At 38.7% G+C, this 12,326-nt stretch overlaps 1 protein-coding gene across 4 annotated transcripts in view; it reads right to left on the reverse strand.

The window, feature by feature from the left end:
• TASP1 (taspase 1) overlaps window positions 1-12,326 on the reverse strand; it is a 251,874-nt gene that overhangs the window by 140,808 nt on the left and 98,740 nt on the right. For all 4 annotated transcript variants that reach the window (XR_010661275.1, XM_065919536.1, XM_065919537.1 and 1 more), the window contains one exon: window positions 1,126-1,245. Coding sequence is in view for 3 of the 4 variants with exons in the window: in XM_065919536.1 (XP_065775608.1) it covers window positions 1,126-1,245 (120 nt within the window). In the remaining variant the exon portion in view is untranslated. The remainder of the gene's footprint in view (window positions 1-1,125; window positions 1,246-12,326) is intronic.

Genomic DNA, 12,326 nt, shown 5'->3' on the forward strand with positions numbered 1-12,326 from the left:
ACGATGAGTGTTTGTCCACCATAAAGGGCAGGCCACAGAACATCACTAGGGGCTTTGCAAAGACGTCCTCCATGAATCAGACCACTCTGCTCCGAGCACTCACTACCCACCGTGTCCAAAGCAACTGTGACGTGGACTCTTCTTCAAACACAAGATAGAAAGCACAAGGAGTGTGCCAAGCAGTGCTCCAGAGGCAGCGTGAGATCCAAGTGCTGAGCTTACACACTCCCCAGGCGACCGTTAAACTTTAACAGACTGTGCTGTGCTGCGTACTCCGTCGTGTTCCACGCTTTGCAACTCCATGGTCTGTAGCCTGCCAGGGTCCTCTGTCCATGGCATTCGCCAGGCAAGCATACAGGAGTGGGTTGCCATCTCCTCCTCCAGGTGACCTTCCTGACCCAGGGATCAAACCCGCATCTCTTGCATCTCCTGCATTGGCAGGCAGGTTCTTTACCACTAGTGCTGCTTGGGAAGCCGACAGACTCTGTGAAGGCATCCAATTCGCTTGTTCACTCAACAAATATTTGTTAAGCCAGTAAGCAATGTGCCAAATTGGTATATACTCAGAAAGATTATTAGATCAAATGTATTGTTAAATTTCATTCTCAATTTAGTACTAAAGGCTGGAGATGGGGAGTTGGGGGTGAAGAAGATGTACATGTGAGTTCACAAAAAGCCAGGTGCACATAAATTCGGCTTCCCTCATATCTCGATTTCTTGAGTAGTATAATGTGTTGGTGACTTGAAATACCAGTTAGTCTATAAAACAGTTGAAATGCTTAATCAGAGATAGGATTTGGGTCAAAATGCTACTGTTCCTTGAATAGAGGAAATACAAAATGCAACTCTGAAACCATTTTCCCACCTGAAGCAAATCATCCAGTCAGGTGCTCGCTTCTACAGAGAACGATCAGTAAGAACACCAGTATTCTGAGGTAGGTTTTCATTTTAGAAAATATCCTGAACAGGCAGTTGATGATTCATACTATGTAAGTGTTAAGAAAAATACCATTTGTTTTTACTAAAGAAAAAACAAAAAATGTCTCTACTGGTTCAAAAACTTGTGAGCTGGAAAATTCTACGTTCAACTTGTGAGGCTAGTTGAAAAACCTCAGCGTTCCTTACCTGCCCAACTCTCCCCGGATGTTTCAAGGCCAAGCCTCCACTAGAGACGGCGGCAGCCACATTCCCTTCGTGGTCCACAACCACAGCGCCCACTGTGTCCAAAGCGCCTGAGTCGTTCTCCTGTGGAGCAAAAAGGGCCAGGGCACTCACTAAGCATGGTGCACAACAAGGATATGACCACACAGCATTTCAAGGACAATCACGACACAGCAAAATCCGATATTATCCTTAGCTGGAACATTCGGCAATCTCCTGAAATTATCTATTATCAAGCTGACACTTAAACCTGGTTCAAGTCAAAACTTATTTTCCAGTGAAAGATCCTCAGCCAAGGGTGTCCGGTTGCTTTTCTCTAATAAGAAGCCTAACGTGCCTTTCAAATGGAGGCAGAAAACAACAATAAAAATTGTTGTATATCACTGTATCGCCTTAATCTCAAGAATTCAGTTCACGACTGAGAATCTGTAGAGGAAAGGATCTATGGTATAAGTGAACTAATAAATGTCCTTATTTATATTTTTTTAATATTATGTAAAATTTTCCAAAAGTAATATATTCACCACAATAAATAGAGTGCCATTCAGTCTTGAACTAGATCATGCTAGAGTTTTCTTTAAAATTTCTTCCTGGTGAGACACTTGATGGCAAACTCCCTTCCCTGCTATGTTAATAATATGGTTGCCACTTGTATGGCAGAAAAGTGCACATTCCCAGGAGCCATCTTTGTGTTTCTGGGTCTTGTTCCAGGCCTCACATGCTTAAGGCATTTCACACATATATTGACCACGAGCAGCTGTCTCTTGCCTTGAAGATTTCTGAGTCACCTGTGCAAAGCAGACAAACTTTACCCTGCTGGATAAAAATCAGAAGTAAAGGGAACAGGAACAAAATTTCATGAAAAATCACCTTTTTAGTATATTAAATGAGGGCTATTGTAGGTCTTTAAGTTCACTGTGGTCATGGTGGTATATATTTTCAAACTCGGGCACTGGTGCCCCAGAACCTGAGAACCCCATCCTCACCCACACCCCCAAGTCTGTAAGAGAGTCAGGGACAACCCCATGTTCAAAGAGACTTCTGGTCAGTGGACTCTACTTTGAGAAACAAGGTCTGATACCATCCCATAGGTCATGATCAGCCAAATGTCTGCTCTACTCATTCTAAGGCAAATAATTTTATAGGCACAAGTCTGCTCAAGGAGAAACTTAAACCACTTTAAGAACAACACTATGTCGGCATAAAAGATTTAAGCTCAGTATTGTTCAACTACCAGTTGGCAGCATATCACCATGAGCATACTACAAAGTATTTTTAAACATGATCTAATCAATCCTACTGGTTCTTTTAGAAACAGACTGCTCTCATACAAATAAAAAGGCACTGTAGAATAACCTTCCTCAAAAACAGCAACAACAAAGTCAGGAAAGCCTATTCTTTATTAGTTCTTTTTTATTAACTGTGACTGTTGATCCTACTCAAACATTCTATAAAACAGAATTTTACTGAGGGGACACATAACATACACACAATGATATGCATTATCTGTAAAAACAATTCTCAGCATTTCAATCAGGATACCATGACTTTAACTTTTATCCCTTTGAACCTTACTGTACAAAGACATGGAAGGATTATACATAGATGGATTTACTATAACATGTTTTTCAAAAATGAAAAATCAAGCAAAAGATAGAGAATTCTGTTCCAAATTAAGATAAATATTCCTAATGGCTTGCAACACCTGCAAAAATCAGAAATACTTCATAAAATATTCAAGAATTAGTTTATAGATTTCACATACTGAAATGCAAACTGAAAGATGATGAAGTAATATTTAAGCATTTTTATGAAGTGCAGGTAAATTGAATGAAAGACAAACAGTGGTATTTTGGCTATAATAATTTCACAGAGCTCGTTTGTATAGGAAAGAAATCTTAGAAAGTTTAAAAAACATACAATGACTGCTATTATGTAGAGCTACTATTATACTCTTACACTCCATAAATACTTAGAAGTATATGCACCATATACATACACACAGACTTAATGTCCTTGACTGAAATAAGCTAGTTGCATTAATTTTTTTGATAAAATTGTTATTAAAAAGCAATGGCATAAATTATAGTTCTTGTCAGAATAAACACACGTGTATAAAGTTGACAGAGATTCCATGTGTCATGGAAAAGACAAATAAAACTTTCTACAAGTAACCAATGATCTAGTAATCTCTATTGAACTTAATGTCAAAAGTTTTCATTTTTCTCGCTCCAAATTGGAGTTGGCTATTACAAAGTTATCGTAAAAATTAAATAAAGTAACACATATAAACAAATAAATTCCTTAGAACAAAATGTAGCTACTTTCCACTGAAAATTAGGGCTCTAACCTGAACTTTAACTCTGAAACCTGCCAAGAGACACCATCTATCAGTTACTTATCTCATTAACATGGTCTTTCTTCTGTATATGCATGTGTGCATGCATGCTAAGCCGCTTCAGTCATGTCGGACTCTGTGTGACCCTATGGACCACAGCCTACCAAGCTCCTCCATCCATGGGATTCTCGAACAGAATCCCATGAATACTGGAGTGGGTGGCCATTTCCTCCTCCAGGGTTTCTTCTGTACAGAATTACTCAAGTATCAAATAGATAAAATACAAGAATAATATCTCGAATGTAAAAGTGCATCCTGAACCTGATGTATGGTGAGATCATCCTAATATAATAATAAAGACAGAAATACATTTTTTTTTAAGATACCAAGTCTTCCCAACGCACCCTTGTTAGGCTGGTGAGTAGTATTATAATCGGCCTGAGCCTCCACTTGAGAAACACAGCTGACTTAACACCTTCCATGACAGCCCAGTAACTGCAGCATAAATCTTTCCCACCTTCAAGAATCCTAAAGATGCGATGACAGATCTGGGCACAGGAAACCTGGGCCAGGCTCCGCATCCGACTCCTGAAACCCGTCCCTCCAATGGTGGGGCCTCTGTGGGCTGAGTGTGTATCAGCTGTGTGTATAAACAAAGGAGAGCTCAGCCACAATTATCTGCTTTCATGTGTCTGGCTTGGCTGAAACCAAGGAAGATTTGGATATAAGAATACCCAATGACTTTTCTCTTCTCTCTTCAGAAAATCCCCCTTCTGATGTCCAATACTACAAATGATGTTTCTGGAAAGTTACAGTCAAGATGTCTATTTTTAAATAATTCTTTATTCTTTGCTTAATAAACGTACATTAAAATCTTCAGCACTACACATACTAGTGCCAAGCATATCTACAACAGAGAAAAAAGTTTATTTTGTAAAAATCTTTGCTATTAATTCCCTAAATCATTCACCAAAAGTAAACAGAAACATTTTCAGCTCAAAACAAAAATAAGTGTGTTAACGATGCTTTTAAGGGGCTTTAATGTATCTGAATTACGGCTTTAATTATAAATTCACATCATAACAAAGTTCCAGAGGATTACCTAAAAATTCCATTCTCTCAAAAGTAGCAAAGGACAATGTTTTCCAACTGGCAGAACCCCTATACAGTGTTCTGGGGCTGCAACATTAAAGGTGGAAAATGCAGTGGTTTTAATCTCAGTGTTTTGTTTTGTTTTTTAATAACCTTACAAATAACGTACCATGGGTCTGCTCTCTCCAAAGTGGAACCATTTGGGGGCCTCAGCGCACATGCCGAATGAGCATGTGTGAGTGATGCGCACACTCGTGACTTGGATCATGACGCCACTGAGCTGCAGTGGGAGCTTTGCTGTTACTGCTGATCAGTCGCTCAGTCGTGTCCGACTCTGCGAACCCATGGACTGTAGCCCGCCAGGCTCTTCTGTCCGTGGGCTTTCCCAGGCAAGAATACTGGAGTGGGTTGCCATTGCCTTCTCCAGGGGATCTTCCTGACTCAGGGATCAAACCCACATCTCCAGCATTGGCAGCAGGTGAGTTCATTACTACTGAGCCATCTGGGAAGCCACAATGGACGCTTTACAAAGCTTTAACACATTTTTATTCTTATTCATATGTTGTTTAATTAATAGTATTTAATTTGAACTCATAATAAATGACTGGTTAAGAATAGCAACCTAAGATATACTGGAGTTGAAATCAAAATTGGGGAATTTAAGAAAGATGATAATTCTGACAAGTTCCTTAAAATTATATTAACTAGATTATTAAATTGTATTCATTTGATCAAACACTTATAGACTACATCTCAACGATTTAAAATCAGTTTAAAAATATAATCATGACTATATCTAATTTGGCCTCTTATGTTTCTGGAATAAATATTAATCACAATTTTAAAATTCTAACTCAAAAAATTTTAACTCTAAATTAAATATACACACCTAGCTATGACTCAGCTATATCCCTAAGTATTCACCCCAAACTGAAAACCTGAAACTGTCAGTCACTCCTGACTCTTTGTGACCCCATGAGCTGTAGCCTGCCAGGCTCCTCTGTCCATGGGATTTCCCAGGCAAGAATACTGGAGTGGGCCGCTGTTTCCTTCTCCAGGGGAGCTTCCCAACCCAGGGACCGAACCCAGGTCTCCTGCATTGCAGGCAGATTCTTTACCAACTGAGCTATGAGGGAAGCCTATTTACCACAAGAGAAAGCAAAATATATATGACAGAAGACTTGTCAAAAATGTTTATAACACCTTAGTCAAACTGCAATAGTCGAAACCTAGATATAATCCAAATGCCTATCAAGAGGGGAATGGGTACACATCTTGTGTGTATCACACATCCTGTGATACACGCAACAGTGGAAGACTGTACAGGAATAAAAAACTAGTGATATGTGCAACAATATGGATAATTTTTTAGATGTATGTTGAGTAAAAGATGCTGGCCACAATACAGTATATAAGATATGTTCCCATTTATCTGAAGTTTTATTTAGAACAGGTAAAACTATGGTGGAAAAGAATCAGAAAAATAGTTGTCTTGGGAGGGAGGTGTGGACGCTGAAGGGATGTAAGAAACCTTCTAGCATAGTAGCAATGTCAGATCTTGTCACATGGGTGTATACACATATCAAAATTCATCAGATTATACACTTAAGATTATGTGTGTTCCACTGTTTTACCTTAATCAAGTCAACAGCTGATGTATCTATTTTTGAGTATACAACACAGAATTTGAAATGCCAGATCATGATCAAATCTTTCAACTTTTTCCTAATAGCATAACACATGTATATTTATATAACATTTAAAACACATCTGATTGCAATTGTAAAAGGAGGGGGGTGATGGAAAATACAGAAGAGATGGTAAAATGAATGAAAATCTAATGTACTCCCAGCTGGAAAGAATAGAGAAGTGAAAATATTTAAAGAAAAAATGGCTCAAATTTCCCCACAACAGATGAAAAATAAGAATCTAGATATCCAGAAATCCAAAGAAAAAGGAAAGGAGCCAGACAGAAAGGAAAGCTTACTACAGTGGAGTGACAGCAGAATTTCCAACAGTCCAATGGGAGCCAGAAGGCAGTGGTATATTTTCAGAGAAAAATAACTATAAACCTAGAAGTGGGTACCTAACAAAATTACTTTTTAGGAACAAAAATAAAACAAATACATTTATAAATAAATAAAATGTGTTTACCACCAAGAGCCCTGCACTTAATGAAGTCCCAAAGGGTCACTGTAGTTATACTGAAGACTGACCTCCTTCTAATACTCCATACTCATGAGCATATCTAATGTTCTTTTCTTAGCTCTACTTTATCTTTTTTCCATAACCTAAATCTTCTAAGACACAAAATTTATTTGCATAACATTTAAACTGCCAAACTCCTCCAAAAGACTAGAAGCTCCACAAAGGCAGTAATCTTTGTATGTTTTACTCACTAGCATAAGCAAAGCACCAGAAAATGACTTGACACCTCTTAAGTACCCAAAAAATATTTGTTGAACAGATGAACAAATAAACAAATGAATAATATACTTTAAGAAAAATGAAAATAACTGCTGTGCTCTAAATGTGCCCTTCCAAAATTTCACCTATTGCAATCCTGATCCCCACAGTGATGGTGTTTGGAGGTAGGGCATCAAAAAATGATCAGGTCATAAAGGCAGAGCCCGCAGGAAAGAGATATGCCATTGTAGAAGAAGCCCAAGAAGTTTCCCTGTCCCTTCTGGCATGTAAGGTTACAGCAAAAGGATGGCCATCTAGGAGGGAGGTCCTCATCAGACACCAAATCTGTCGATGCCTTCACGTTGGACTTCCAAGCCTCCAGAACTGTGATAAACACATTCCTATTGTTCGTAAGCCATCCGGTCTCTTGTATTTTGTTACAGCAGTCTGAAAGGACTAAGACAATAATCCAACAAGGAAAAGGACACTCAGGAATGAAACGAGGAACAGGCAAGCAAATACAATGGCAAACATGCATGTAAATCAAAATTAATATTGTCTTCAAAAATAATAATAGTGTATTATTGGGCTTCCTTGGTGGCTCAGTGGTAAAGAATCTGCCTGTCAATGCAGGAGACATGGGTTCAATTCCTGGTCTGGGAAGATCTTACATTCCAAGGAGCAACTAAGTCCATGTGCCACAACTATTGAGCCTGCATTTTAGAGCCTGGGAGCTGCAACCACCGAAGCCCACAGCAAGAGAAGTAACTGCAATGAGAAGCCTGCACTCCATGATTCAAGAGTGGTCCTGCTCTCCACAACTAGAGAAAAGCTCGAGTAGCAGTGAAGACCAGCACAGCCAAACAGTAAGTAAAACTATCACACAAAAAATAGTGTATTATTAGAAGATCAAGATGGTGTTTTAAAATCTGGCTATACGTTATCACAGACACACCTGAAAAATAAGGATATGAAAAAGCTGAAAGCAGAAGGACAAGGGAGAATAGACACACCCAGTAGGGACCAAACTGAACAGTGTAACTACATTAACATCAGAATCAGTTTTAAGGCCAAAAGTTAACAAGGCTAAAGGATGTCCACCTGTAGGCAGCAACAAACCAAGTGTCATGACGCTTTCTAACTGCACCTCATCGATAACTCAAACTTTCTGTCCTCTGAAACTGCCTTCTGCTCAGTTTTTATGCATGAGCCAGGCTCAGCCTCTCCAAAGAAGTTTTCCTCTAACTTCTCGTATTTCTCTGATTATTTCATATTTCAATCTTCCCTAAATATAATGCTTCTGCACATCACTCCTAAATGAGTTCTGTCCCAAGAGCACATCCTTAAACAACTGCTGAGAAATCTTTCTCCAGTCCCATAATAACCAAACTGAAGCCCAGACTCATTTCTCACAATGTGGAAGTGATCTTTATTTCAGGAGGCTGTGCATGCCCTTTTGTCCACTGTTCAAAACAAACTTCTAAGGCTTTTCCCATGAAACACTAAGCCTCTAACTTTATCCACAAAGAGATGATATGTCTTTATACTGGCCACACACCCCACCATTCGATGTTTTCTTCCAGTAACACTTCTTACCGCCTTCCTATCCCCTAGATCAACCATCTGGCACCAGATCACACTCCTCCCATTTGACTAACCAGTTCGGTTTCTTTAATTCCAGATTGCTCTCCTAAAAGCTCTAAATAACTAGTATTCATATAATACTTTAGCTCTAACTATTTTAGCTTTTATTTTTTCTACTGGAGAGCTGGTCATCCTTTACTGTCTTAAACTCAATCGTTACTGTCTGCGAAACAAGTTCAGGGAGAAGGAGGAAATCGAGAGGATTTGGCAGTTTCACCTCCGAGAGGCACATACATGAAAGGACTTCAACCACAGAGATGGTGCAACATGCTACCAGCACACACACTAATAGGCTATGAATGTCATTACCTGGGCAGATTAAAAAACACATAAATAAATGAGCTAAGACTTTGCTAATTAAATAGACAGCAACAAAGTCTCTTTAATAAGAGCAGGCAACCTTTTTCAATTTAGTTGTCCAATTTGGCTCCTTCCAGGAACACCTGGCCGTGGTCTGGACCTCTGGTCTTTCTTTCATTTCAGAGCTTACATGTACCTTCTCTGGATAAAATTACACTTTTTCTTTTAAATACCAGAGCTCCACTGGCCTTTGAACTGAGTCTTAAAGCAGTGGGGAATAGCAGATAAAGGACTCAAAGGTAACTTGGACAATCTGGAGTCTATTCCTGCCAATGAAACACCATGACAATCGGGATGGATCATTTAACCTGGATTTAAATTCCGCCCTCTTCAGACTTTAGAAAAATATTTGACACTGACTTTAGTAACTAAGTAATGTTACTTCATGTGATATGAGATTTTTTTTAAGTACAGCAGTATTCATTTGACCATATAATTATGAGTATACTCACAAAAATAGATATTGTTATTTAAAATTATAAATACACAACAACTAAAGATCAGCATATTAAAAAGCAAAAGGGAGGCAAAAATGCCCATATGCTTATTTTCTTTTTGTTCTCCAATAGATTAAAATCTTATTAGAAATTAGAGATAAACCAAAGAATTACAAAGAATAAGAAGGAGCTAAGTATAGTTTAGGATGTAAAATACAATCTAAACTAATTATGATAGTACTAAATCTCAGAAATTCTGAAGCCATTCAAATTAACTCCAATGATGTTTTCAGAGACTCCCAACACTTCAAAGCCTATGTTTAATGCAAATAGCTGCAGGACAGGCCCCACTCACACATATTTCAAAATACTTTCCTCATCTGCTTCCAAGTACAGTCAGGGCAAATAGACGTTCAGGGGGGACTCTGGCTTTGGACTTATTTCCTCTATGGCCTATTTCACTTTGCCAAATTCTGTGAACATTTGAATCCTTTCAATTGCCGTGCCCCCATAGGGGATTACAGACTGCCAAAACCAGAGTTTGATTTGACCAGAAAAGTTGGTCAGAAGTTGGTGCATTGTAGTTTGGTTTTCTCATACCAAAAATTGGATCATGTACTGCCATTCACGCTACTTCTCTAGATGATCTCACACGTTCACACTACCTGCCCAGCCCCCGTGAGCATCTGGGTTTGAAATCACTGTCCTGCAGAAATTCTGTAGTGCAATCAGCTTATCCATTCACAGGCTTCTTCCAAACTTAGGACTTTATCTTTCTCTCTACAGTTATGTAAGCCCTACTCTTTAGCCAAGACCTTAGACCCAAAGTCACTCAGTCATATTCAGCTCTTTGCGACCCCGTGGACTGTAGCCCGCCAGGCTCCTCTGTCCATGGGATTTCCCAGGCAAGAATACTGGAATGGGTAGCCATTCCTTTCTCCAGGGGGTCTTCCCACCCCAGGGATTGAACCCGGGCCTCCCACATTGCAGGCAGATTATCTACCGTCTGAGCCAGCAGGGAAGGCTCAGCTCAAAGTCTAGCTCTTAATAAAGCCTATCATGTGCTTAGAGTGACTTTCTCCATCCTGAGAGTGCCTGCACCTCTCACAGATGGTTCCGTTCTTCTGGCACATACCAAATGAGTGTGATATGGGTTTCCTTTATTGCTTAATTCCTCTGGATCACCTAAAATGGTCAGGGCCTCTCAATGTATTCCCTAAAAACTGCTTGAAAACCTGTGTATAAATAGTAATAAATGTTTGCTGGTGATAATGATGAAGTCAAGGTAAAACAGGTACTGCAAAGAAAAGCTAAAGACCCCAAGAGGCCATGATCTCTGGTGGAAATGCCACTCAAAGCCTGTGCACTCCTCAAGGTCACTTACTGGTGAGTTCCTCAAAGTTTCAGATGATACAAATCGGTAAAGCTGTGAAAATGAAGCACTGCTATCCCTTGAGCAAAAAACATAAAATGACCACAGAAGAGCTGGCAATGCTTGTAAAATGAAAATGCTCTCAATGTGTGTGTGTGGGGGGGGGGGGGGGGGTGCGTGAAGACATGTTCTAAGAGTACATTTGTAAAACAGGCGTTTTCTTTTTTTTTCCCATTTATTTTTATTAGTTGGAGGCTAATTACTTTACAATATTGTAGTGGATTTTGCCATACATTGACATGAATCAGCCATGGATTTACATGAAAACGGGCATTTTCACCTGCATAACAGAAGTGGGAATTGGTCACATTTCTCTAGATGGCTAGATGGGCACGCCCCCTTGTGGACACTTCCTGACTCAACTCTGGAGTGGTTGGTTGCTTCTGAGATACTAGTTCCCTACAATCATTTCCTTCACTTAATGAATAATATTATTAGTACTATTTCCAAACAACCTAACTTTTCTTTCATTACATCCCAAAATACAAGCTTACTGTTAAAAGTGAGGTATAGTTTTGGACTAACAGTATGCTTGAAGCATTAGAAAGAAGATTCAAACTTATAAGACTTACAATTGAAGAAAATAACAGATGCATTGCTCTCTCAAAATTTATAGTAGAATCATTGATTGTAGATGTTTAAATCAGCAATGCTAATTGAGTAAAGGTATTTTTCAAGGCACTGTGATAGGAATTAAAAACAAATGTTCATCCCTCTACATGCCTACACAAATAAGATAAAATAACCACACACATCAATCTCAAAAATGGCAAAGGCAGTAGACAATTCAACAAGCACTTATTGAGTGCCCATTACATGTACTAAATAGAAGAAAGGAATTTGTTTTAATCTGGGTAGCATTTGAGCTGGTCCTTAAAGAAGGGCTTGGATTATAATTTCAGTAGGCAAAGAGGCAGGTATTCCATTATTAATTATCATTTATTCCACAAAGAGAGACATGAGCAAAACTTAGAAATAAGAACTTTCAGGAAATTCATAAAAAATCAAATGCAGAGATGTAATTTGTAGTAGGGGGAAAAAAAAAATATTATTCCAGGAGAGAAATAATGGAAAAGTAGCTTGGGTACAAGTTTGAAGAGGGTTTATAAAGTCAAGCTAAAGACACTGGGTTTTAATCTACAGATAGCAAAGATTCTACTAAAGTTTCTCCCAAGAGAAGGACAAGACCAATGCAGGTATTTTTAAGGAAATGTATATTGGGATAATACATAGAATTAAAGAGGAGTGGGGAAAGTCTAGAAGCAGGGAGACCAGTAAGAAAGATACTGCAACCATCCAGTCATCAAGGAAAAAATGGTATAGATTTGAGTGGTAGGAATGTCAAAAAGAAGCAACCAAAATAAAACAAAACAAAAAATAATACCTGTATTTATCATCAACTGTTTAATGAACACTTATTATATATATTATATAATATGAAGTTAAAAGATGTTTG

The sequence above is a fragment of the Muntiacus reevesi genome, chromosome 2 (assembly GCF_963930625.1).
Source record: "Muntiacus reevesi chromosome 2, mMunRee1.1, whole genome shotgun sequence".
NCBI classification, from domain to species: domain Eukaryota; kingdom Metazoa; phylum Chordata; class Mammalia; order Artiodactyla; family Cervidae; genus Muntiacus; species Muntiacus reevesi.